The sequence below is a fragment of the Salminus brasiliensis genome, chromosome 14 (genome assembly GCF_030463535.1).
Source record: "Salminus brasiliensis chromosome 14, fSalBra1.hap2, whole genome shotgun sequence".
NCBI lineage: Eukaryota > Metazoa > Chordata > Actinopteri > Characiformes > Bryconidae > Salminus > Salminus brasiliensis.
The window spans coordinates 34,724,409-34,752,361 of NC_132891.1; the positions used below are offsets into that span (position 1 = coordinate 34,724,409).

The following is a 27,953-nucleotide window of genomic DNA, read 5'->3' on the forward strand; positions in this document are numbered from 1 at the left end:
GCACTGCTTTGCATATAGTTACTGATAAGCAACCCTTAAGGTGTAATAACAGTCACGGACCACAAAGGGGTTAAACATTTAAACAATTTAATGTGGTTAAATCTTTACATACAAATCCATTGTGCTTCTATCTAATGAAATCGAAGCAGGAAAGCATCAAATCAATAAGATGTAGAGAGCTGAACCCGGTAGAAGAACTGGACTCACTGGATTTGGATAGGACACTCCAGGATCTGTAGATCATCTGCAGATATTCTAATTGTTAACAAGCTGTCTGGTGAAATTCAGCTGAGGTGCAGTTAGGATTAGGACCAGGATTAGGTTTAGGAGCAGAGTAAGAGTTGGGGGGAGGGGGAGGTTTAGTGTTGATATAAAAAAAAATGACAGTGGATTTGTTAAGTAAAGGTCAGTTACGTATCTAGAATGCATCTAAAACAGGGTTCTCAAACTCCAATGACCTGGGATCTGTCCAGGTCCAGGAACGTTCCACTATGCATGATATATGACATCCCACAGCTCCTGGGGTATGTCCTTGAGTGATGGCGCTTAAGGTTTAGTCAAAAACCATGCTTTTGGTGCCGTGAATGTTGAGCTAGCCCATATGTGGTAGTGAAAACACACACACACACACACACACACACACACTAGTGAACTAGGGGCAGTGAGTACACACACACCCAAAACAGTGGGCAGCCAACTCCAGCGCCCGGGGAGCAGAGAGGGTAAAGGGCCTTGCTCAAGGGCCCAACAGTGGCAGCTTGCCGAGCCCGGGAATCAAACCCACAACCCTGTTATCAATATCCCGGCGCTCTAACCGCCTGTGTGTAGCTTGAGACGTGCTGGGAGCAGGCTGGGTTTAGCCAGCTTGTTGCCTGGCGAAAATCACAGGGTTATTTAAAAATCTGTTATGGAAATAAAATGCAATAAATGAAGTGAAAAGATTATATTTTGAAAAACCTTTGAAAGTCCATATTTTACTTCTGTTCTAGCTCACCAAGCTCACTCTAGCTCACTCTTTCTTCAAGCTGAAGTGACTGTGTACCCTTGAGGAGTTCAGATTATAAACCCATGGAGTCCGACAGTCCTCAGAAAGCAAAAACTACTAAGCGAACTCTAAACTCTACAGTCTAAACACACGAGAACCAGTATCTACTCAGTATTCATAACTAATAATTATCAGTACTGATTATAATCCAAACTATTTGGTTCTTAATAATTATTCAGTAACTACTAATTACTCAGTATCTACTAATTATTCATAAATACTAACTATTCAGTTTCTACTAATTATTCATAAGTACTAACTATAACTAACTAACTATAGAAATTCAGCGTCACGCCTTTAAAACGTTCTTGACAAGACAGGTTCTTACTGTTCAAGTCAAGACTACTTGTATCCAGCAGTTTTATTAAATATCAATATTCATAACACAAGCTATGATTGTATCAGACAACAACTTTATTATAAACAGAATGTATTAAATATGTTTAAGTAAAAGAAAAACAAAGTACATTTGAGAAACCGTAGACGTGTAGTACTATTCTGTATCAACTAATTATTTAATAAGTACTAATTATTCAGTATCTACTCATGATTTAATAAGTACCAACTATTTAGTATCTACTAATTATTCAGTATTTATTTATTATTATAGTACTAAGTATTATGCATCTACTTATGATTTATTAAGTACTCAGTATATTATTTAATAAGTACTCATTACTGAGTATCTACTAATTATTCATAAGTACCAACTCTTTAGTATCTACTAAGAAAAGACCAGACAACCATATTCAGCATTTGTGTCAGATGCAGATTTTGACTTCCGCCTTTAATCCATCCGTGAAGTGAACACACACACACACACACACACACACACACACACACACACACACACACCTTGCTTAAGGGTCCAACAGTGGCAGCTTGCCAAGCCCATGTATCGGACCCACAACCCTGTCATCTGGAGGAGCGCCAACCACTGATCCACCACTGCCACCTTGCCTTAAGTATTCAGTAACTACTTATTATTCATAAATACTAATTACTCAGTATCTACTAATTATTCTTAAGGACCAACAATTCCGTATCTACTAATCACTCATGGTCGAAAATTATGAAAATATTACAGAAAAGCCTTTTTTAATTGACAGTTTGTTACAACGATCATATTCAAATTGTGCTCTTTTTACCGTACCACAACTCCCCGATATCAGCTTGCCTGCTCCTAGTAAGGGGGTGAAGGTCACTGCCGTAGCTCAGTTCACAGTGACCAGTGGTCAGTGAAGTGCAAGATCTGGGTTTGATGGCAGATCTTGTGTCCTTTGCTTTTTTTAAGCACAGCGAGGAACAGCTGAGTGTCGTTAAGACCTACATCACAAACCGGAGACTGAGATTACACCACTGTTAGTCTGTAAAGCGTTTATTGGTTGTGTTGGGCTCACAGCAGTAGGAGGCTTGTTGCAACACAGCCCCCTGAGGATGAGCTCTTCATTTGCAGAGAAAGTGTATTCAAATACATTGGATGGCTGTAAAACTTAACTTCACGTACAAACACGTACGTCATCGAACATATTTACACCTAAAAGCTGGTGTGCGAGTCTCTGCTTTTCCCGAATGAAGCTTGAAGCAGCAGAGAGTTCAGAGGATGAGGGAGAAGGGGAATAGAGACCCCAGCATGATGAGGAGATGCAGATTAATGCCCATGACAGAGCTAGTCAGAGCCATGCTGTTAGCAGTGTTACACAAGTTCCCCTCACAGCACTTAATTCCCGCCAGGTTAAAGTTGTGTGTGATGGAGATGAGCCCCTCACAGATGCTCCTGCTTGCACATCCTCTTGCTGCCACCTTAAAGTTGTTTACGGTCACTGAGAGAGAGAGAGAGAGAGAGAGAGAGAGAGAGAGAGATCTGCTGTATTATGAGTTATTCTCAGGAAGGGATGTCCTTTGTGAAGACAAGACAGCGACAACCATTAAAAATGTGACGGGGCTGACCGTGACGGGGTCGAAGCGCTATATTTATATATATATATATTTTTTTTTTTTTTTTGTGTGTGTGTACTTGGCACTATGCCAATTTTTTAATGAAAATATTTCTTGACTATGACTTCAAGCAGGAACAGGGTTGAAACACTGAGCTTGACCAGCTGGACGGGACTAAAATCACAGAGAAACTCTGGTAATAATTGCATCAGCCCATCTCCCCTATGGAAAAATAATAGTCTGAATAGGGCTTTAGAGACATAAAGGGCACCAGATCCTGAGAACCACTCTTGATTACTATACATATACATATTTACTATACATGATTATAGTAAACAGATAACCTGCCTGTGGGTACAGTGGCCCTGTGGAAACCCTAAAACCCTGACCTGCTCTGAATGTTCAGAATTTAAACATCACTTAAATATGTGTCTGGTGTTGAGTGTCGGTGTGTTGGTCACCTGTTCCATTGATGCAGCGATCTTCATCTCCTTCACAGCTCACTGTTTCTGAGCAGTCGCTGTTCAGACAACACTTCTTCCCATTTCGCGGCTGTTTGGGTAAAGCTTAAAGGCAAGAATCAAGTAAATACAGCAGGTCAGATAGCACTGGGTGGGGTTTCTACTGGGTTTCTTCACAAATACAATACAAATAATCAGCCATAACATTAAAACCACTAACACTCCAAGGCTTATCGCACACTAAGGTGTGTTACTAGGTGTGAGACTTCTGTGCAAACTGGTGGGGCTGTTCTCTGGTAATAGAAGTTTTTGGCCCAATAGCGGTCCACAGGCTGGTTTCAGGGGCTCCTATGAAGGGGTGGATATATTGGGCAGCAAGTGAACAGTCAGTTCTTGAAGTTGATGATGTTGGAAGCAGGAAAAGTCCGTCAAGCATAAGAATCTGAGCCATTTTAACAAGAACCAAACTGTGATGTTCTAGACGGCTGGGTCAGAACATCTCCAAAACACCAGGCAGGTCTTGTGGGGTCTTCCTGGTATGCAATGGTCAGTTCTTACCCAAAGTGTTTCAAAGAAGGACAACCAATGAACCAGCTTGCAAAAGGATCTCAGGTACCCAAGACTCATTCAGCTGCTCATGGAGACCCCACTTAAAGCACCTGCTGCTGATGGTGCCAGAAATCACAGGACATCTTCAGAGGTCTAGTGGAGTCCATGCCTCGATGCCATGATCAGAGCTGTTTTGGCTGCATGAGGGGAACCTTCACAATATTAGACAAGTGGTTTTAATGTTATGGCTGATTGTTGTATAATAATAAGGCCCAGGAGAAATCCAAAAGAAATTGATTGGATATTGTCTACAATGCTTTTGACTAAGCTATCAGACTAAACATAGACGTTCTGTTGATTGTACCTGGCACTGTTTGGTTATTGCAGAGCTCAGTCTTGCAGCATTTGGAGTTGAGGGTCGCTTTGATAACGCCAAGATTTAGTCTCCCGCTGACACATAAAAGTGACGGTATGCAAGCGCTCACACTGTTATCCAGCTGCACACCACCTGCAGAACCAAGCACAGTGTAGTTGGTATCGGTTCCAGGTATCTGTGTAGTATATGTGGTTGTACTTACCCACGATTATGCTGGAGGTGAAGCTGCTACACATCTCTGGACATTCCAGAGGCTGTTTTCTATCACAGGTGAAAGGAAAAAACGGCGCACATTCATAGCACATCAGAGCAAGACCTGGAGAACAGTGGGAATCCAAGGAGAGCATCAATGTTTGACAATAAGAAGCTGCAACAAAAGATGAGTGAATACACTGAATATGATTCTCTGTACCTTTGGTGAAGAACACACTGATGAGCACCAGAGTGACTTGCATTTCCATCGCTGAGGCACTGAAGATGTCGTTGTAAAGAAAAGTGGGAGAAAGAAGAAGAACACAATCTGATATAAGTCTGATAAAGGGGATGGGCTACCAGGAAACTCTCCACACCTCGAATCTGAGCTGTATTGAAACATACAGAGGGAACTGAATGTTGAAATGTCAGGCTGTGCAATGGAGCCGCGACATTCTGCAGCCTCTCACGTACCCCTGGATTTACAGTAGATTACGGTAGAAATTGATTAATTAATATTAATATAAAAAAGCCTATACCCCTACTCATGCAATTATCTACTTACTCAAACATGTGGAAGCAGTGCAGTGCTGAAAATTGTGCAGATCTGGTCCAGAAGCTTCAGGAAATGTTCACATCAGCCATCAGACTGGTGGAATTAATGTGATCTTAGTGATCTCAGTGTGGCACGATTGTTGGTGTCAGAAGTGGTTTGAGTGTTTGTAGAACTGCTGATCTCCTGGAGATGTCAGAACAGTTCTGTGGACTGAAACTCTACAGTTGTTGATGAGAGAGGTCAACAGAGAATGGTCAGACTGGTTGGAGCTGACAGAAAGGCTACAGTAGCTCAGATAAGATTCAAGATTCAAGAGTTTATTGTCATGTGCACAGCAGAAACAAGCAGTTACATTGTACAATGAAATTCTTACTTTGCAGTTCCTCCATTTACTGACAGAATCTTATGAATATCAATATAAAAAGAGAGAATACATATAATAAAAACAAACAATATATATATATATATATATATATATATATATACACACTAAAACTAAAAACACTAAGTAAAAAAGGTTAAAGAAAGCACTAAGTTGCATGTGCATGTGTAAAGTGCATTCTGCAAGTACTTAAAGTAAACAGTATTTACATTACATTACATTACATTACAAGGCATTTAGCAGATGCTCTTCTCCAGAGCGACTTACAAAAGTGCTTTGCTATTTACCCAAGAAAACCCTCAGCTAGTTTGAATAGACTAATACTTTAAAGATCCTCCTATCTTAGACTCCACTAAACACAAGTCAGTAAGGTGACCACTCTGCTATTCTGCTATTTGTACAACAGTGGCAGCGATATATGTAGATAACCCCTCTGTACAATTGAGGAGTGCGGAAAAGCATCTCATTTCACAACACTTTGTCCAACCTTGTGGCAGATGGCCTACAACGACAGAAGACCATGTCGAGTTCCACTTCTGTCAGTCAAGAACAGAAAGCTGAGGCTGCAGAAGCTGAATAGCTGAACACTGAAGAGATGAAGCCTCGTCTGATGAATCTCGATTTCTGCTGAGGGTCACAGATAGTTGGCTCAATGGATGCTGTTGGCTTCAAATCCTACGAAGCCCCGCTGGTGACATCAAACATGACAACTCGAGATAATTAAGTCATGGCCACTACTAGTAAGACGTATGAACAAAAAGGTCACGTCTTGGTCATGGCCAAGGGCATCAGTCAACAGTCCATGTTGGTGGAAATGTTGATGGTCTGCAGGAATCTGCAGGAATTGTGTGTTGCAGTCATGCCAGCATGGACCTGAATCCATGTTTGGAGAGCACTGGGAGACCCAAACAAGTGTTCATATTGTGTCTCTGAAAGGATTTCCTGTTCTGTTGACTTACCAAAACACCCTGTGCAATCAAGATTGCAACAAAACCGACAATCAGTTAGTAAGGTTGAGAAATTTTGCCAAATTAAAAGAAGTAGTGAGGTTCATGGATAATGACCTCCTGTAAGAAGCCATTTAGAGATTGAATTTATCCACAAACAGATATCAGATATCTAATAAATCCATAAGATAATTAAATGTAATCTTTTTGGAGGATGTAGGGTACTCATTTACATCTGTGTATTGATGAATTTATAAGAAAATATAAGAAAAAGTATGAAAATCACTGTATATTAATGAATCATATTCCAATATGAAGATTATGCTTTTACAATGTAGACATTTCTTTAAAAAGAGGTAGAAGATTTTAAAAAGGAATATTTAAAAAGTGTCTGATACTCTGTCCCCGATATAATAAACTCTTAACAGAGTATCAGTGACACATCAACAGCAGATCTGAGCAGTAGTGGCAGCGAAGCATCTGAATACATTGAGGTAAACATCCTGTAGAGGTTCTGTAGATGCTTTACTGACAAGTAGACATCAAGTAGACATAATATTCTAACTTACCCTTACTCACAACCTAACCCTGACACTGGCCCTAATCCTAATCCTAACCTCAATCCAAAACCTAATCCTAACCCTAACCCTGGCCCTAATCATAACTTCAATCTCAACCCAAAACCTAATCCTAACCATAACCCTGGCCCTAATCATAACCTCAATCTCAACCCAAAACCTAATCCTAACCATAACCCTGGCCCTAATCATAACCTCAATCTCAACCCAAAACCTAATCCTAACCATAACCCTGGCCCTAATCATAACCTCAATCTCAACCCAAAACCTAATCCTAACCATAACCCTAATCATAACCTCAATCTCAGTCTAAATCCAAAGCCTAATCCTAATCCTAACCCTGGCAATAATCCTAACCTCAATCTCAACCCAAAATCTAATCCTAACCCTAACCCTGGCCCTAATCATAAACTCAATCTCAGCCTAAACCCAAAACCTAATCCTAACCCTAACCCTGGCCCTAATCCTAACCCTAAACTTGGTCCTAATCCTAACCTCAGTCTGAATCTCAATTTAAAACCTAATCCTAACCCTCATCCTGGCCCAAATCCTAACCCTAACCTTAACGCAAAATGTAATCCTAACCCTCATCCTGGTCTTAATCCAAACCTTAACCTCGACCCAAAAGCTAATCCTAACCCTCATCCTGGCTGTAATCCTAACCCTAACCTCTACCTGTTCTCCAAAGCTAATCCTAACCCTCATCATGGCTCCTTAATCTCAGCCTAATCCAGTTAAGCATCAGGTCTAAAGCAGCTGGTTGAGGATGGTTAGATCAGACCTGTTAGATGATCAGTGATCTCTCTCTCTCTCTCTCTCTGTCTCTCTTTTTTTAGAAAACCATTAACACTCAAAAATATCTAACCCCGACACGCCCATCTAAATTCACAGCCCTTTCTGCCTTCCAGGCTTTCAATATAGTGGCCAGTCAGCGACATAAAGTGGTCAGTTATATTGAAGTACAGAGAAAAACCTCTGATTTGAGTATCTTAGCTTGTTAGATTAGTCCCATTCCCTTTTACCAGTAGCGGGCGCTGTAGAGTCTGACAAGAAGGGCTTCAGAGGGATTTTAAAATGAATGAAGGCATCTCACACAGTTAAATGCCGTTAAACGCCACTGTGATTACACATTAGAGGCTGAAATTACACCACTGTCCGTCTTTACACAACTGACGGGAGTTATTACACTAACAGTAGCAGCAGGTTAGTTGTGACACTTTAGGCCATATGTAGGAAGCTACTGTCTGACATTAGGTTCTGTCATAACACAACGTACATGATGAAGAGAGATGAAGATGTTTGGACACTGCAGTAACACTGAAATGAAAATCTACTGCATTGTCCTTATAGTGTTTACTTTTAGATTGATACTTTTTCCCTGATAGCAACATTGATGTGGCTCGAACCTGGGCTTCTGATCTGTTTTGATACCAAGTATACATGGGCCTTTGCTAATGAGTCTAATGACAATGGGCCTGACGTTGGTTGACTCCCAGTCTTGGTTGGTGTGCCTATGTTGGCCCTTAATCAGTGACCATTTTTTGTTTTACTGTCCTTAAATCAGAATCAATGTATTAATTAACCATATCTCGTATACCTACACTTAACAAAACAAAGGGGACACATGGGTATCCACCATAGTTAGGATGTCGTGGCTGGGGGAGGGAGTTCTGAGGGAGGTTGAAAGGACAAGGTGATTGGGTCATTAAGGCTATTAAGGCTATTTACTGGTTTTGCTAAATTAGTAAATGTGTGTGTGTGTGTGTGTGTGTGTATCACACTGGGGACACACTGCCATGGTCCTACAGGTTAGGCCTACTTGAACACCCCCCCCCCCCCCCCCAGCAGAAAGCCACAACATTCTAAATACAGTGGATGCCTGTGTGTCCCCAGGGTCCTATTTTGTGGAACTGGTCCTATATATATATATATAGGCATACATACAATTAGATAAAAACGTAATTGTGCAAAATCTGACTTTATTTAACTAATGGCTAAACTAAAAGACTTTTGTATTAAAAAACCCAACATAACTATTAAAAATTCTAAATATAAAAATAAGCATTAAAGAAACCCTAATTCTACAGTAAATTCCCCAAAATAATAAAGCATTTTTTTAAACTAAACAAAAAAAAAATAAGTCCCAGTCCCATTATTTTTTAGCAATCTGCCTTTTTAAAGAGGAAACTGAGGCCTAATGTCTTGAAGCGAGCACCCAAAGGTACCATCTCTGTGCCAGTCTGCTCAATGAGGGAAAGGTGTTGTTTTAGCGTTTTCTCTGTCCTGTTACTTCGTAGCCTCCCTCTACTTGATTTGTAGGTCGACCCTTCCCTCTCAGGATGCTGAGCGTGGGGATCTGTGAAGCACTGGGAGAGAGAAACTCTACAGCGACTGTATAAAGAAGCACACCTAACTTCAGTGCAGTTATAGGAACCACTGACTCTGCTTTCCCGTGTAAATGCTGCCATCTGTCATGGTCAAGGGGAAGTCTTTGTGACGTTTAACTGCCTGCAGCGAAAACCTGTTTGAGCTGGTTTGAACTGGCTGTGCTTTGGAAACAGTAGCAGAAGTGTCTCTTCTGAGCGCTCTGAGCTGATTCAGGATCAGCAGAATCTGCACTTCCCAGGAATAAGGAAGAGGCGGTGTTGAGCACTGCTCACATACTTGCAGGCTCACCTCGTTCTGTTTCGATTTCAGGTGCGACACCATGAGCAAGATCATTGTCTACGAGCATGCTGACTTTCAGGGAAGGAGCAGAGAGTTCACCTCCAGTGTCTGTAACTTAATTGAGGAGAACTTCAATAACTGCATCTCCTCTCTGAAGGTGATCGGGGAGCCATGGGTGGCATTCAAAGATGTCAACTTTGAAGGATCGCAGTACGCCTACGAGGAGGGAGAGTACGCCAGGGTGGAGGGCGATGACACCTATTCTTCTCTGGAGAAGGTGACGGAGGACCTGACCAATCCTCAGATAACGCTTTACGAGCATTTTGACTACTGGGGCAAGCACATTGTTCTCACCACTGAGGCCAACCTGTCTTATGGCATATTCAACGATATGCTGTCTTCCCACAAGGTCCAGAGAGGAGCATGGGTCCTCTATGAGCATGGTAACAGGAGGGGTGCTCAAATGGTGGCCCGAGTGTCTCGTGACGTGCCTCGGTATGGCTGGTTCAATGACTTACTGTCTCATGCCCGTCCTCTGAAGCCGGGGAAATCCAAATAAAGGCAGAGCTGTTAGGCTGTTAGGGTCTTTTTTAACCATTTTTAAAATTTATTTTATATTTTTATAAAATATATTTTATTTTATTTTATAAATTTTTTCTGCTTTTTTGCTTTGCAAAAAGCCTCAGCTCTCATTGTTAAACTGCCTACCCAAAAGCAGAGGACTTGAGCAAATGCTGGACTTGTAAATGGTGGAGGACTTTTATTTTGAAAGGGGAGTGTACAGTTGACAGGAGTCGAACCCTGTTGGGCGATGGAGGTGCCTTTGCTTCTGTGGTGCATTCTGCTACACGTCGACGTGGGACAACCACTACTACCAGTTGCAGCCTGCGGGAAGGCCGAGCTGGACGTCCAGGGCTCCCAGTCCCGCAAACTTTGTGCGCATAACAGTTAAACTCCACCCCCATCATCGGTCTCGCTAGTTTGAACAGCATGGCGTGGCAGAGAGCATGATGGTAAATGTTACCTGATTTGTTTTGCTACCCGATTCGAACTGTGTGGCATGTGTGGCACTTTACGTCGGCAGCCATAGCTGCATGATATGTAGTAGACTTTTGGTTTCATTAAGAACCATGTTTGCAATAGTGATGTGTGAGCGTGAAGAACCAACAATTTATGTAAAGGTTATTTACCAATTTAAAAGTTCTTCATACTCAAACATCTCTATTACATCCCTATGGCATCCCTCAAAGACCCATTTGAGGCACCTTTATGTTTAAGTGTACATGGACTTTTATGCTTATAACCATGGTTAATTTATTAAAATGCTTTGATATTAAAGCATATAATAGATTAGTGGTATGTGGTATGGATTAGTGGTATGTTTTGTTGGTATGTGCTCTACACTCTGGATGCTTCTTAATCCGCCTCTGGTTAATGCAATATTCATGGGTATACATCAGAAACACTGTCGAATAAATAAATCCACAAAGCAGCCAAAATGCAAATATTCCCAGGTGTGGATTACCAAGTCAAATTAAACAGAAAGTCGATTATTGGTTGATTATATGGACAATTCAACTCTACTGTATTACAATGAGCAATAATCACACCTACCTTTAGAAATGCATAGACTATTACTAGCCCACTGAGAATCAGCAACTGCAACTATTTACTTATTTTATTTTTTGGTGCAGTAATGGAAAATTGTTAAACAAGCAATTTATGGAGCCCATGAACACTCACCCAAACCCAGTAATACTTTATTTCTGTTCATTTTCCAGAATAACAGGGAAACAATGTGGCTGTGGATCCTCCTAATCACTTAGAAGAAGTATCCAGAACAACAACCAGCACCTCAGTCCAGTGTAGGGACTAGCCCATATACCAGGGTATTGATCACAACATCCAGTGGGTCCACATTCCAGTCTTGGTCAACCTGACAGCATGGCCTGAACGATGGTAGGGAGTAAGCATGACTGGGATGGCCAAGGATCTACTAACCACAGTTTACCTGAAATACCACAGAGGCTGCGGCCACCAATTTTCCATCGAACCAGCCTGGATTGTGAAGGAGCTTCAGACCCCATTTTCACAAATAACTTTCTATAGGCGGAAATGACTGGAGTCCATGGGTAGTATCCTAGGAAGTACTTGAACTGGGTTAGTAGTAGCCCATCATTGGGACCAGCGCTAAGGAGCTGAGAAAGAACGAACCACCATCTCTTCAACTCTGTACACCACACTTAACCTGGTCTGCGGGACACCCTTATTTCCCCTATGTTAACCTAAATAAATCCAGTGTTTATGCTAATCTAGGTTTTCCTCCTAAGAAATCTTAATTATGTTGGTTTATTTGTTCATTTCTTTTATTTTGCTTGTTCCCTTTGTAGAGGAACCACTGTTATGGTTGTGCTAGTTGATAAAGTGAACTTTCCTTGCTACTGTTGCCACTAGATGGCTCAAAAAAGGCTCAGACCCGGATTTCTGTAAAGCTGCTTTGTGACCACATTTGTTGTAAAAAGCCTATCGAAATAAAATTGAATTGAATTGATATTTCACTGGTAGGTATTGATAATAAGATGCATAAAATGTAATATGCTGTGAAATTATATGCCGACAGCAGGTATTGAGGTAGTAAAGTATAGAATATATAAATAAGATATATAGGATGCAGACAGGGTAAAATTCTATGGGTAGTGGGTAGTTCAGTCACTGTGAGTTTAAAAGTCTGACTGCAGACCAGTCTGCAAATCAGACTGATCCCTGACAGTCTGCCTGAAACCAGCATAGGCAGATCAGGACTTAACCCCTGCAGCCTAAAAGAAAGGACAGGACAGCACAGACAGGAAGAAGCTACCAGTGGAAAGACTGCTTAAGATGATGTGGATACGTACGTACGCTGTACGTAGTACTTGCACCTTTATCTTACCTTTTAAAATTCCATATTTACCTGAGAATTGACATTAATACATTAAAACTCATTTAATTAATAAAATAATGCTTTCACTATTTTTTGTTGGTACAAAATTGTTAGTACCCCTCGGTTAATGAAAGAAAAACCCACAATGGTCACAGAAATAACTTGAATCAAAAGTAATAATAAATAAAAATGCTATAAAAAATTAACCAGTGACAGTCAGACATTACTTTTCAACCATGCTTAAAAAGATAAAAAGAAAAAGAATTAACTCATGAAACAAGCCTGGACAGAAATGATGGTACCCTTGACTAAATATTTTGTTGCACAACCTTTTGAGGCAATCACTGCAACCAAACGATTCCTGTAACTGTCAATGAGACTTCTGGACCTCACAGCAGGTATTTTGGCCCACTCCTCATGAGCACACTGCTTCAGTTGTCTCAGGTTTGAAGGGGGCCTTTTCCAGACTGCATGTTTCAGTTCCTTCCAAAGATTTAGATCAGGGCTCATAGAAGGCCACTTCAGAACAGTCCAATGTTTTCCTCTTAGCCATTCCTGGGTGTTTTTAGTTGTGTGTTTTGGGTCATTATCCTGTTGCAAAAACCATGACCTGCGATGGAGACCAAGCTTTCTGACACTGGGCAGCACATTTCTCTCTAGAATCCCTTGATAGTCTTGAGATTTCATTGTACCCTGCACAGATTCAAGACACCCTGTGCCAGATGCAGCAAAGCAGCCCCAGAACATAACAGAGCCTCCTCCATGTTTCACAGTAGGGACAGTGTTCTTTTCTTGATATGCTTCATTTTTCCGTCTGTGAACATAGAGCTGATATGCCTTGGCAAAAAGTGAATTTTTTGTCTCATCTGTCCATAGGACATTCTCCCAGAAGCTTTGAGGCTTGTCAACATGTAGTTTGGCAAATTCCAGTCTGGCTTTTTAAAAATTTGTTTTCAACAATGGTGTCCTCCTTGGTTGTCTCCCATGAAGTCCACTTTGGCTCAAACAATGACGGATGGTTTGATCTGACATTTGAGCTTGATGTTTCTTGAGCTTGAAGTTCACCTTTAATCTCTTTAGAAGTTTTTCTGGGCTCTTTTGTTACCATTCATATTATCCATCTCTTTGATTTGTCATCAATTTTCCTCCTGCAGCCATGTCCAGGTAGGTTGGCTACAGTCCCATGGATCTTAAATTTCTGAATAATATCTGCAACTGTAGTCACAGGAACATTAAGCTGCTTGGAGATGGTCTTATAACCTTTACATTTAACATGCTTGACTATAATTTTCTTTCTAATCTTCTGAGACAACTCTTTCCTTCACTTCTTCTGGTCCATGTTGAGTGTGGTTCACACCATGTCACCAAACAGCACAGTGACTACCTGTAGCCCTATATATAGGCCAAATGACTGATTACGAGATTGTAGACGCCTGTGATGCTAATTAGTGGACACAGCTTGATTTAACATGTCCCTTTTGGTCACATTACTTTCTAGGGTACCATCATTTTTGTCCAGGCCTGTTTAATGAGTTTTACTTTTTAAAATAAGTCTGTTGAAGCATCAAATTCAGTGTTCAATTTTCATTTGTTCTTTTTCATAAAACTTGTCAGATTCAAGTTATTTCTGTGACCATTGTGGGTTATTCCTTTCACTAACTGAAGGGTACCAACAATTTTTCCAGTTGTGGCCCAAAAAGAGGGTGCTGAATAAAAACAACTCCGAAGGGGACTATATTAAAATGTCTGGTCACTGGTATCACAAAGCAGGAGGAACAGCCGAGCTGCAGGGGAGCAGCATTTTCCAGGTAGAGGACAACAACAGCCCATCAGCCTCTTGCAGCATGAAAGAAACTACTCACATGGTTCTGCTTCTGGCATGCTTTGATGTTGCCGCTAAGCTGCAGATGAGGGCTTATTAGCACGAGACAGCCGTGCACACTTTTTCTGCCCTCTGGCCACGTGGCGCGCCAGGCTATCCACAACAGCGGCCCTGAGTGACACGCCTTCGGCAACAGAGTACTATTCTGTATCTACATCCCTGTTTGCTTAGGGAGTATTGTTCACCAGCATTGCGCTGGTAAGTTCTTGCCCTAAGTGAGGGAAAGCTGTTCATCAGTTTGCACATATTGGTGGCTTTGATTGGGAGGAGCTGCTGGCTCTGCTGGTAACAATACAAACCTGAATTGTGTAACAATGCACATACCATACATAACAGCACATTTAACTGATGCTCCGTTTAACATCTTAACAATGAAGGAGCTACCGACTCTGGCACAAGCAAAAAGGGTCAGTGGTAAGCCTTGAGTAAGTGCAACTGCCTGCGGATAACGACATGTTTCAGCTGGTTTCAGCTTGTAAAGAAGTTCAAAAATGTCTACTCTGGTTCTAAACTGATTCAGGATCGGCAGAATCTGATTCTCAAATTCCACTGCGCCCCCTATAAATACAGATGGGGTGTTGCACATTGCTCACAGACTTGTAGACTGACCTCGTTCTGTTTCGACTTCAGGAGCGACACCATGAGCAAGATCATCATCTACGAGCATGCTGACTTTCAGGGCATGAGCAAAGAGTTCACCTCCAGTGTCTCTAACTTAAAACAGGAGAACTTCAACGACTGCATCTCCTCTCTGAAGGTGATCGGGGATCCATGGGTTGCATATGAGCATATCAACTTCAGTGGTTCTCAGTATGTGTATGAGGAGGGAGAGTACGCCAGAGTGGAGAGCAACGATGCCTTTTCTTCTCTGGAGAAGGTGACGGAGGACCTGACCTATCCTCAGATAACGCTTTATGAGCATATTAACTATGGAGGCAGGAGCCTTGTCCTCACCACTGAAACCAACCTGTGCTATGGCTCCTTCAACGACGTGGCGTCTTCTCACAAGGTTCAGAGAGGAGCATGGGTCCTCTATCAGCACATCAACAGAGATGGTGCTCAGCTGGTGGCCAGAGCATCTCGAGACATGCCTACGTACGGCTGGTTCAATGACCGAGTTTCTCATGTGCGCCCTCTGAAACCAGGGAAACCCACCATAGTGGCAGAGATCCAGTGGGACAAGAAAGAAGAGCATGTGAATTCGGTGGTCATCGACTCCCTGTGTGGTCTGAACCATGGAGACCAAGAACAAAGCTTCTCCACTGAGCTGAGTAAAGAGTACGAGGGCTCCATCACTGATAGCTTCAGCTTTAGCAATTCTACACAACTAAGCTGGGGAATGTCATTTGCTGTAGATGTGGGAGTGATGAAAGGAGAGCAGAGCTTTTCTCTGAGCAACACCTTCACTGTGCAGAAGGGGAGCAGCAACACCAGAACTGAGAGGAAGAGCACTCGGGTTTCCCTGCCTGCCAAAATCCCTCCCCACACCAAGCTCACGGTGAACATGGTGAGGAAGCAGGTGGACGTGAAGGTTCCAGTCAAGCTGACCATCACCACTGGTTCTCAGAGCAAGGTGGAGTATGGAGAATACAGGTGCCAGGCTGGCAACTCTATCACCACCGAGTTCAAGGAGGAGAAGATCTAGAGCAGGGCTTGGTAAGACAGATTCCTTTAACATCTGTAAGTAGTGGTTATGATTTAAACTCATGTGCAGTTTTCTTTTGTTTCCAGTGAACCTTACTGGCGCTGGACCATCCACACTCCCATGGTGCCCCGTTGACACTCTCACTGGGAATCTTTAAAGCAGAAATGGTCCACAATACCTCCAAACCAGTTCCCTGAAATGTTTGGTTGAAGTTCTTGCGCCTCAAGGGTTACTACCAGAACCTGAAAGCTAAGCTCCACCTACTTGTTGAGTAATTTTGCTCAATAAAACAATGTCAAATATTTTACATGTCTGTGTCATGTGTTTAATTGGGGTCTTGTATGCTGGATTGAGAAACTACATGAAGATTTGAGCATCTCAGGTCAGAATTATGCAGAAATATAGAAAACTGAAGAGCTCCTTTACTTTCTAGCGGTACTGGATGTGTTATATGATATACAGGAAAAGTTAGCATTCCCTGCTTGCATTTACTTGCTGGCAGTGCTGGAGGCTTTATATGAAATATGTGTCTCTGATTGTGGCCTGAGCTTCTGTTGTAGATTCCGCAGTACCATTTTACTTGGATGGTCCATTGTAGATGCACTCATGGATGCTCACCTGACTTTCAACTAACATTCAACCGAATGCTTATTAAATGCCACTGAACCCTACGTTGAATTTTAATGACTATTTTAAACATTATTTTTAAGGGTTTTTATGTATTTGGGTTGGTAATGGAAAAGCATCCATTTACAAAATATTTTAGCAACCCCTCCACTGTTACAGCTGTCCCTGTGTGCAGTACTCATAGGCTGAATTATGAGCTCTAGAGTTTAGGCTTAGTTCAGATTTAGACACAGAGTAACTGAAGAAGTTTTTGATTTAGGCCTCTTCCCTTCCTTGATGGACACTAAAGATCTGATCCAACCCAGCTGGCATGTCCATGTGGGGCCTGTACGGGCAGCACAGCTGGGAGCCAGAAAGCTCTGTCCTCGGTTTCTACATTGACCCCACATATGGATGCCCACCAGGGTCACTGATAGGACCAGGAGGGGTTAAACATGGACCTCACTTGGGTTGTACACTGCACATGGGGTCTAGATGGGACCTATGAGAAATTATGGGTGGGCTGTAACTATCAGGCCCATTGGGGAAGCCATGACACATGTACAAACCCACTCAGAGCCCATGCCCACCTGGAACCCACCTTGGCCATGTTCCGCCAATGTGAGCCCCACATGAGCGTGTTGGCTGGGAATAATGAGCTGTATAATACAGAACTATTACCTTTGTCCCTGTGTTCTTAACCTAGTGTCTGAGAGGCTTCAGTTAAAGCTTGACTTTAGTGCGGTGATATGAGTCACTGACTCAACTTTTCTGTGTCAACTCTGTCTTCTGTTGTGACCACTGAGTGCAGACGGAAATGTTCAGTGGTAAGTATTCAGTGAAGTGTGGCTGCCAACAGCTAACAGGTGGTTTAAACTGGTTCTAACTGGTTTTAGCTTGGAAACAAGTAGAAGTAGAAATGTCTACTCTGGTTCTACACTGATTTAGGATCAGTAGAATCAGGGCATCCGACCCTATAAATACAGATGGGGTGTTGCACACTACTCACAGAATTGCAGACTCACCTTGTTCTGTATCGACTTAAGGAGCGACACCATGAGCAAGATCATCATCTACGAGCATGTTGACTTTCAGGGCATGAGTAGAGAGTTCACCTCCAGTGTCTGTAACTTAATTGAGGAGAACTTCAACGACTGCGTCTCCTCTCTGAAGGTGATCGGGGAGCCATGGGTTGCACATGAACATGTTAACTTCAGTGGTTCTCAGTATGTGTACGAGGAGGGAGAGTACGCCAGAGTGGAGAGCAACGACGCCTTTTCTTCTCTGGAGAAGGTGACGGAGGACCTGACCAATCCTCAGATAACGCTTTATGAGCATGCTAACTATGGAGGCAGGAGCCTTGTCCTCACCACTGAAACCAACCTGTGCTATGGCTCCTTCAACGATTTGGCGTCTTCTCACAAGGTTCAGAGAGGAGCATGGGTCCTCTATCAGCACATCAACAGAGCTGGTGCTAAGCTGGTGGCCAGAGCATCTCGAGACATGCCTACGTACGGCTGGTTCAATGACCAAGTGTCTCATTTGCGCCCTCTGAAACCAGGGAAACCCACCATAGAGGCAGAGATCCAGTGGGACAAGAAAGAAGAGCATGTGAATTCGGTGGTCATCGACTCCCTGTGTGGTCTGAACCATGGAGACCAAGAACAAAGCTTCTCCACTGAGCTGAGTAAAGAGTACGAGGGCTCCATCACTGATAGCTTCAGCTTTAGCAATTCAACACAACTAAGCTGGGGAACGTCATTTGCTGTAAATGTAGAAATGATGAAAGTACAGCAGAGCTTTTCTCTGAGCAACACCTTCACTGTGCAGAAGGGGAGCAGCAACACCAGAACTGAGAGGAAGAGCACTCAGGTTTCCCTGCCTGCCAAAATCCCTCCCCACACCAAGCTCATGGTGAACATGGTGAGGAAGCAGCTGGACGTGAAGGTTCCAGTCAAGCTGACCATCACCACTGGTTCTCAGAGCATGGTGGAGTATGGGGAATACAGGTGCCAGGCTGGCAACTCTATCACCACCGAGTTCAAGGAGGAGAAGATCTAGAGCAGGGTTTGGTAAGACAGATTCCTTCAACATCCATCCAGTCTTAATCCACTTACAAGTCAGCTGTTATTAACATTTAATTAATGATAAAAATGGCTGCAGTCTTTTTAATCTGATGATCTAAACTCTGTGCTGTGTGCTGTTTTCTCTTGTTTCCAGTGAACCTTACTGGCACTGGACCCTCCACACTCCCACGGTGCCCCGGGACATCACAGGACATCTAAATTAGAATTGATATGATTAAAACTCTCACTGTAAAAATGCTCCTGGCATTTATTATTGGATATTAGAAGATTAATATTATTAATACTATTAATTAATATTATTAATTAATATAAATTATTTCCCCTGCCATGATGATTTTTGCAGTGAATGTGAATATGCACAAGTCTGTGATTGCAAATCCAATAAACAGCTCAAATAAAATTTCTTCTTTCTTTCTGTCTACTTTGATCAGTGAGCTATTTTTGTACTTATTCTACTTTAATTGTACAAAATTAGTATAAATGCATAACTTTAATTGTGTTCTGTAAAATAACACAAACATTCACCTAACCTAAAACAGTTGAGTAATATGTGGGATATATCCAGTTTTACGTACAACTTAATTTATTTAACTTATTTATTTACTTCATTTACTTTTTTTCATTTATTTAGTAAAGTATACCTTTTATACATTTATATATATAACATATTTCAAGTGAGCTTTAAGGGAAATGTAATTTTACTTCACAAAGTATTTATGAAGTATATTAAACTAAATTTAATTGCATCATATGTTTTTTTAAACTTTTTAATTTAAATGAAAATGTATTACTATATTATATTTTCAAGTATATTTACAACATGCGAATCATTAAGAGACTGTTAAGAGCACCACGTTTCTTGGTGTCCACTTAGTAGAGAACCTCACCTGAACCCTGAACATCAGCTCTACAGCCAAGAAAGCCCAGCAGCGTCTCTATTTCCTCCAGAAGCTAAGAAAGGCCCGTCTTCCTCCACCCATCCTCACCATCTTCTACAGAGGCACCATAGAGAGCATCCTGAGCAACTGCATCACTGCCTGGTTTGGAAACTGCACCGTCTCCGACCACAAGACCCTCCAAAGTATTGTGAGGACAGCTGAGAGGATCATCGGATTCTCTCTCCCATCCACCATGGACATTTACACCACCCACAGCATCCACAAAGCAACCAGCATTGTGAATGACCCCACCTCACAAACTGCTCTCCCTCCTACCATCAGGAAGAAGGTATCGCAGCATCCGGTCCAAGAGTCGACGAGACTCTGCAACAGCTTTTTCCCACAAACCATCAGACTTCTCAACTCCAGAGACTAAATGGATGGAGTCCTCCATGCACACAGACTCATTCACCCGATGTGAATCCCAGACAATGTGAAAGCATTGCACTACATACTACCCCACTACATCACTGGACTCTTTGTACATTGATTGTGCATAAGTTGCACATTGCATTTTGCACAGAGCTGTTATTTATTTATTTACACTTTCTAGTCTGCACTCTGTGTCTCGTCTGCACTGTCTGCATTATGTTGCACTGTCTGTCTGCACTGTGTTGTGTCCTGGAGGACCATTGTTTGGTTTCATTTGTACTCTGTATGTAGTTGAAATGAAAATAAAGCCGCTTGACTTGACTTGACTTGTGTTGACTGTACTTGTGTACAATCCAGATGTCCAGGTGTCCATGTTTAACCTCTCCTGGTCCCATCACTGACCCCCTCTGAAAATCCATTTGTGGGGCCAATGTGGAACCCAAGAACAAAACTCTCTGGGCTACCCATACAGGCCCCAAATGGACATGTTAGCTGGGTTAGTTCGGATACAGATGCAGAGTAATACAGATCTTTTCAATGCAAGAATAAGGCCTCAACACTTCCTTGATGAATTCTGAAGATCTGATGAAGATCAAAAACGAGCTGTATAATTCAGAACTCGTACTTTTGCCCCATGACCTTAACTTAACTTACCCTCTGAAAAACGTTCCGTCTTAATTAACGCTTGACTTCAGTGCTGTGATGTGAGCCACTGACTCTGCTTTCCTGTGTGAATTCGGACTTCCATATATGACTAGCACTGACTGAGTGCTGCCAGGAATGGTCAGTGGTAAATATTCAGTGAATTGTGGCTGCCAGCAGATAGCAACTGGGTTTCAACCACCCTTTAAAATATAGAAGAGGTGTTGCACACTGTTGTGTGTTGCACACTGTTGCAGACTTGCAGACTCATCTTATTAATTATTTAAATATTAAACACCTCACAACTAGATTTCAGACTATTTTCCCTGCCATGATCTTAGCTTTTGCAGTGAATGTGAATATGCACAAGTCTGTGATTTGCAAATCCAATAAACAGCTCAAATAAAATTTCTTCTTTCTTTCTGTCTACTTTGATCAGTGAGCTATTTTTGTACTTATTCTACTTTAATTGTACAAAATTAGTATAAATGCATAACTTTAATTGTGTTCTTAGCTGTGGTTAATTGGAGCTATTTTAAGCGTACTACTGCATATGTATATAAACCTTTATTTTACATAAAGGTTTACTGTTAAATGTGAAATGAATACAAAATATTACTAATAAACACTGAGTGTATTAGAAATATACATGAAATATGTTTTTATTTAGACACTCAATTCAGCTTTTTATGCTTGTATGGGCCAATCTCTGTTCATTTGCCAGTGTCAACTGAATAAACTCAATTAGTTTATTAGTTAGTCAATTGAACTCAAAGACCTGTAAAATAACACAAACATTCACCTAACCTAAAACAGTTGAGTAATATGTGGGATATATCCAGTTTTACGTACAACTTAATTTATTTAACTCATTTATTTACTTCATTTACTTTTTTTCATTTATTTATTAAAGTATACCTTTTATACATATATATATATATATATATATATATATATATATATATATATATATATATATATATAACATATTTCAAGTGAGCTTTAAGGGAAATGTAATTTTACTTCACAAAGTATTTATGAAGTATATTAAACTAAATTTAACTGCATTATACGTTTTTTAAAAACTTTTTAATATAAATGAAAATGTATTACTATATTATATTTTCAAGTATATTTATAACATGCGAATCATTAAGAGACTGTTAAGTTAAGTTAAGTTAAGTTAAGACCTTAACTTAACTTACCCTCTGAAAAAACTTTCTGTCTTAATTAACACTTGACTTCAGTGCTGTGATGTGAGCCACTGACTCTGCTTTCCTGTGTGAATTCGGTCTATTCAGGGTTTCAACCACCCTTTAAAATATAGAAGAGGTGTTGCACACTGTTCACAGACTTGCAGACTCATCTCACATCTCTAGTTCTGTAGCAACTTCAGAAGAAATACCATGAGCAAGATCATCATATTTGAGCATACTGACTTATAGGCCGTCAGCCAAAGACACACAAACTACATGATTAGGTCATGATAAGAGTGAGCAAACAGCCAGTTGATAAGATAAGAACAGTCAGTAGATGGTGGTCTTTTCCATGTAAGGCCTCAAACTGCTTCCCTTTGCTATCTAGTGGAGATCTGATGAATTCCATAAAGAGGAAGCAGTTCCAACTGTGAGTGTAATCCACAGTTTTACTGTAAACCAATGACACTTAAAAAGCATAGACTTACAAGAATTGTCAGCCACCAACCAACCCCTCAACTCTTTCAGTTATCCTGTAGTTTTGAGAAAGTGAGATATATGATCTATTGCTGATGAAGTAAAAATAGTGTGAGGCACATCGACTGTTTTACATTTTGCTAATGTCATTTAAAAACCTGTTAAACTGAAGAGGCATTTTGAAAAGCTCTAGTCTGAGGCTGGAGAAAAGAGATGTCTCAATTTGAGTCTATCTGATTTTCAGAATTCAGCTGTTCATCTGCACTATGGAGGCAAAAGTATTTGGACACCTACAAATTAGGCATTAGGAGGCTTTTCTGAACTATGCTCTGAGCCCAGCACTCGGACCCCTGACCCCGCTCTGTGACTTTATCTGGTCTTTATGAGTTGCTGAGGTTCCTAAACACTCCCAATGTTCAATAATAATACCACTCACAGCTGATGGAGGAAGATCTAGGAGGGAAGGTCTAAATTTTACCAGCTGACTTGTTGTTGTTGGTGCAGCGGTGTCTCCTATTACATACACACTAATGTGTGTAAGAAGGATAGACTGCATGGCTAGAGACTTGATTATATACACAAGTGGCAGTGGGACTAAATGAAACACCTGAATTCAATGTATAATAGATAGTGTCCCAATATATTTGTCCAAATAGTGTATGTATTGAAGTAGAGAGTGATTTTATAACCACATCATGATCACTCCATTCATTTCATTTCATTTTCACAATATTTAAATAATTGTCATTATTTTTAAGAAATGTACAGCCATTAAATTGTGATATTATGTGAATGTTTGGTGACACTGAGTCCTTCATGTTGATGATCCTTTTTTTGTACAACTCAGGGTAAAGCTTTTACACCTGAATAATAAACTTTTAACAGAGTATCAGTAACACATCAACAGCAGATCAGTGCAGTAGAAGCAGTAAAGCATCTGGATAAACTGAGGTAAAGATTCTGAAGCCCAAAAGCTAATCCTAACCCTGGACCCTAGACCTTAACCTCAGCCCAAAAGCTAATCCTAACCCTGGCCCTAATCCTAACTTTAACCTTAGCCCAAGAGCTTATCCTAACCCTGGCCCTAATCCCAACTTTAACCTCAGCCCAAAAGGTAATCCTAACTCTGGCCCTAATCTTAACCTCAGCCCAAAAGGTAATCCTAACTCTAGCCCTAATCTTAACCTCAGCCCAAAAGGTAATCCTAACTCTGGCCCTAATCTTAACCTCAGCCCAAAAGGTAATCTTAACTCTGGCCCTAATCTTAACCTCAGCCCAAGAGCTAATCCTAACCCTGGCCCTAATCCCAACTTTAACCTCAGCCCAAAAGGTAATCCTAACTCTGGCCCTAATCTTAACCTTAGCCCAAAAGGTAATCCTAACTCTGGCCCTAATCTTAACCTTATCCTCAGCCCAAAAGGTAATCCTAACTCTGGCCCTAATCTTAACCTTATCCTCAGCCCAAAAGCTAATCCTAACCTTAACTTCAGCCTAAAAGCTAATCCTAACCCTGGCCCTAATCCTAACTCTAACCTCAGCCCAATAGTTAATCCTAACCTTAACCTCAGCCTAAAAGCTAATCCTAACCCTGGCCCTAATCCTAACTCTAACCTCAGCCCAATAGCTAATCCTAACCCAGGCCCTAATCCTAACCTTAAAAGCAGTTAGGCACACACACAGAAAAAAATCTGATTATAAATTTTAACACAAAACACCAATGGAAGCACAAATGAAAGATTGGATATCGACTTTTAATAAAAGTCAATAAAAAGGCTTAGTCAATTAGAGCATTTCTATTGGTCAATTTATCATGAACTTAGAACAAGGTAAAGAACAACTGCCAGATTCACAATTATATCAAAAAGTAGTTTTAGCGTGACAGAGACGATATGTGCACTGAACAGAAAAACATAACTTCAAATCACAATAGAAAACAAATACACTGCCAACTAAAGCACTGGGACTCATTATGCTGCCACATTATGTATGAGATCCTATTTGTTGTATTACTTTCTTGTATACAGATCACTGCCTGAGGAAGCTGTGCAGAGAATTCAGAGGAAGAGGATGGAGGACAGCAGGGGTCCCAGCATGATCAGGAGACTCAGCTTAATCCCCTCAGCTGCGTTACACAGACCCCCCTGACAGCAGCTCATATTGACTGGTACTGATCGATCAAGCCTTAGAAATCTTTTCAATAATGAGATGTTTAGGTCACAGATGCTTTTGGTCACACATCCTCTCAAAGAGATCAAGTCCTCGTCCAAAGGTATTTCTGATGAAGAAAAAACAAAAGAAATACAGGAAATAAATGATAAAGAGGGACAGATAGACAGACAGACAGACAGACATACAGACAGACAGACAGACAGACAGACATACAGACAGACAGACAGACAGACAGACAGACAGATAGACAGACATACAGACAGATAGATAGATAGATAGATAGATAGATAGATAGATAGATAGATAGATAGATAGATAGATAGACAGACAGACAGACAGACAGACAGATAGATAGACAGACAGATAGTTTTGAGGTTGAGACCTGGTAGTTCTTTACCTCTTCCAATAAAGCAGAAGTCTTCATCTCCCTCACAATTCACTGTGCTTGAGCAGTCCTGGTTAAGACAGCACTTCTTCCCGTTGGTAGGCAGCTTCTGTGAAGCTTAACAGTTGAACACAACCATCAGATACAGAGTAAGATACAGTACGTTTTATTATCATCATAGCACAACCTTGACCACAACAACCATACACATTCTACTAAAACATTTAATGAAAAGGTACCATGTTCTGTTCTATACAAGTAGAAAATCTCATAAACCACCAAAGAATAAGTTAATGAGTTCTTAGGCTTCAGGGTTTGCTCTCAAAAGCTTCAAAAGAAGTTGCTACCTGGCATTTTTTCATTGTTGCAGAGGTTAGTAGTGCAGCATTCAGAGTTCAGAGATGCTTTCAGATGTCCAGTGTTTATGCTCCCGTTAATGCAAACTGCGGGTTCTTGGCAGCCATTTATATTTCTATCAATCTGTGTACCTCCTATAGACAAATAGCATTGACAACATTAATATGCATTACTAAAGATGTACAGATAGATCTACTCATGATTCATGCTGGAGTTACTCTTACCCATGCTTAAAGAGAAGGTCAGTCGGACACACTGATCAGAGCACTCTCTCTCATGATTGTATGCGTCTGTACAAAATTCATGATGCTGTAGTCTGCAGTCATGACACTGCAGGCTGAAGGCTAGAAGACAGAAAGAATCCAATATGAAAATAAAAAAATAAGCACAGTTACATTCAACAGATAGACATTCAAAATGATTTAACTCCAAATTAGGTTTATTAGCGAATTGTACAAACTTCCAGCTGTTTCAGCAATAAACCAATCAAACAAGGCCAATTTAAATACCCCAAGAAGATATTTATTTCATTTGAAGAATTAAAAGAAGGGATTTGATCAATATTAGTGAACTGGAGGCCACAGTCCATGAGGAATGGGCTACGATTCCATATGACACTTCAATATTTTGTGCTGTGCCATATTTTTTGTTAGAAGACTGACGCTACAAATTATATGAATTTTGCTTTTATGTAAGAAGTACTAAAAACTTCTTACTACTTTAACTAACTTTAAACTACAACAGCAGCAACGTTCAAAGTTTTCAATTACAGTAGAAAAGACCCGACCTCCTCAAGGGGCCCCGCCTTACTCCACTTACTCTTGTTGCAAAGGGCCATGCATAAAAAAATGAAGAGAAGTTAACGTATCCTTCTGGGAGGATTAAATACCATGCTGAGTGAAGAAAGTCTAGCTGCTAGTCTAGCCTGTGGAGATAAGACATTGAAATAGATTTCTGTACATCTAAATTTATTAGATTTATTATTTATATTTATTTATTTATTATATAATATTCATCATGTCGCAGCCAGCAGAGCTCAACACAACCGCATTGCTAGCTAGGTTCACTAATGTTAAACTTCAAAGTAACCAAAAAAAAACATTGATGTGATGCTAACAGAACTAATGAAACACAGCTAATGGATGTGATGCTAAACTTTCATTAGCATCAAATCATTGTTTTTTTGTTTACTTTGAAGTTTAACATTAGTAAACTTAGCTAGCAATGCGGTTGTTTTGAGCTCTGCTGGCTGCAACATGATGAATATTAAGTAATTAAACAAAAATAAATAAATAAATAAAGAATATAATAATAAAATAATTAAATTTAGACGTACATGAATTTCTACATAACTCTAAATGACTAAGGTGTAGAAATGTGAACTATGTGTGTTTTTTATAGTATTTCCGTATCTTATTATATTATTATATTTCCGTAGCACAAATGTTCGATCATACAATTGTATTGAAACAATTACATCATTCCTATCAAATAAAATATAAATAGTAAATAATGATTGTTGAAAGTTATAACATTCAAAATTTCTAATTTTATGGAATTATTATATCGGTATGATATATCGCTTTACTATCTGTCCTCAGGATCATCACTTGATTTTCTTGCACCAGCAGGTCCCACAAGTCTCCCTTCTATGTACTGATAATGGGAACTGTAAGTTCAGTATTTCACCTTCTATAATTCACAATTTTCTATTGGTGTCAAATGATTTATAATATGATGGTGATTGATGGTGAATATTTCCCTTCAAGCTGAACACTTTCACTACCTATTGTTTAAAATCTCACTTAAAATGTCCAAATGACCTGTTTAGTCCATTGTAATTCACCTACTGGGGTGACTGGAATGCACCTACATGTTAAAGATGTCGCCCTAACACGCAAACGCAAATCTCATAATTGGCCTGATTGTAGACAAAGAAATACCAGGAATAGTGATATGTGATATATGCAGATAAAATTACATCCCCCTTTTAAAACAAGATAAGAAATTTTATACCTTCAACGAAAAACACTCCCAAGAGCACCACCGTGATCTGCAGCTTCATTGTTGGTGGGTTCACGAAGTGAGCAGAGGATCCAGGACCAAGGGTTATGTTTTTTTTTATAGGTTCTCTAAGGGCTTCTTCCTCCTCCTGTTTCCTGTTAAAACCTCATGAATTGCTATTTGAATGAACTATTTCTTGTTTAAACCAAGAAACTACCAACTATTATCATACAGTAGGGTCTCCTGAAGCACAAAAACAGGATCAGAATCACAATCAGAATCTCTTTATTTCGCCAAGTTTGTTACACATACAAGTAATTTTACTTGGTGAGAGCAACACAAGTATGACATGTATTATTTATTTATTATTTTTGCATTTTTTTTTTCAGAAATTCTTTATTGATCCCAGGAGGGAAATTACAGTTGTTGCAGCTGCAACCGTTCCTGTAAGAATAAACACTCTATAAAATAAACACTCTATACAAAAAACACTATAGAATAAACGCTGTAGAATAAACACTCTATAAAATAAGCACTCTATACAATAAACACTATAAAATAAACATTTTATAAAATAAACAC

The 27,953-nt window shown here is 40.4% G+C and overlaps 5 protein-coding genes across 5 annotated transcripts; 3 read left to right on the forward strand and 2 right to left on the reverse strand.

The window, feature by feature from the left end:
• Positions 1 to 2,225: 2,225 nt before the first annotated feature.
• LOC140576639 (phospholipase A2 inhibitor PIP-like) lies at positions 2,226 to 4,840 on the reverse strand. Its single transcript, XM_072696139.1, has 5 exons — positions 4,782 to 4,840; positions 4,572 to 4,685; positions 4,358 to 4,501; positions 3,445 to 3,549; positions 2,226 to 2,868 (listed from the first exon to the last, which is right to left on the reverse strand). Exons 1-5 carry the CDS (start codon positions 4,828 to 4,830, stop codon positions 2,642 to 2,644), a joined length of 639 nt encoding a protein of 212 aa, XP_072552240.1. The 5' UTR covers positions 4,831 to 4,840; the 3' UTR covers positions 2,226 to 2,641.
• Positions 4,841 to 9,666: 4,826 nt separating this feature from the next.
• LOC140576981 (epidermal differentiation-specific protein-like) lies at positions 9,667 to 12,242 on the forward strand. The gene is made up of 2 exons (XM_072696723.1): positions 9,667 to 10,704; positions 11,473 to 12,242. The coding sequence occupies exon 1, from the start codon at positions 9,732 to 9,734 to the stop codon at positions 10,248 to 10,250; it is 519 nt and encodes a 172-aa protein (XP_072552824.1). The 5' UTR covers positions 9,667 to 9,731; the 3' UTR covers positions 10,251 to 10,704; positions 11,473 to 12,242.
• Positions 12,243 to 15,133: 2,891 nt separating this feature from the next.
• On the forward strand, positions 15,134 to 16,268 carry LOC140577261 (epidermal differentiation-specific protein-like). The gene is made up of 2 exons (XM_072697152.1): positions 15,134 to 16,149; positions 16,225 to 16,268. Exon 1 carries the CDS (start codon positions 15,134 to 15,136, stop codon positions 16,136 to 16,138), a length of 1,005 nt encoding a protein of 334 aa, XP_072553253.1. The 3' UTR covers positions 16,139 to 16,149; positions 16,225 to 16,268.
• Positions 16,269 to 17,795: 1,527 nt separating this feature from the next.
• Positions 17,796 to 19,231, forward strand: LOC140577198 (epidermal differentiation-specific protein-like). The gene is made up of 2 exons (XM_072697049.1): positions 17,796 to 18,816; positions 18,965 to 19,231. The coding sequence occupies exon 1, from the start codon at positions 17,801 to 17,803 to the stop codon at positions 18,803 to 18,805; it is 1,005 nt and encodes a 334-aa protein (XP_072553150.1). The 5' UTR covers positions 17,796 to 17,800; the 3' UTR covers positions 18,806 to 18,816; positions 18,965 to 19,231.
• A 5,006-nt stretch (positions 19,232 to 24,237) lies between these two features.
• On the reverse strand, positions 24,238 to 27,432 carry LOC140577432 (urokinase plasminogen activator surface receptor-like). The gene is made up of 5 exons (XM_072697416.1): positions 27,384 to 27,432; positions 25,592 to 25,711; positions 25,358 to 25,501; positions 25,023 to 25,127; positions 24,238 to 24,731 (listed from the first exon to the last, which is right to left on the reverse strand). Exons 1-5 carry the CDS (start codon positions 27,430 to 27,432, stop codon positions 24,511 to 24,513), a joined length of 639 nt encoding a protein of 212 aa, XP_072553517.1. The 3' UTR covers positions 24,238 to 24,510.
• Between the last annotated feature and the right edge of the window lie 521 nt (positions 27,433 to 27,953).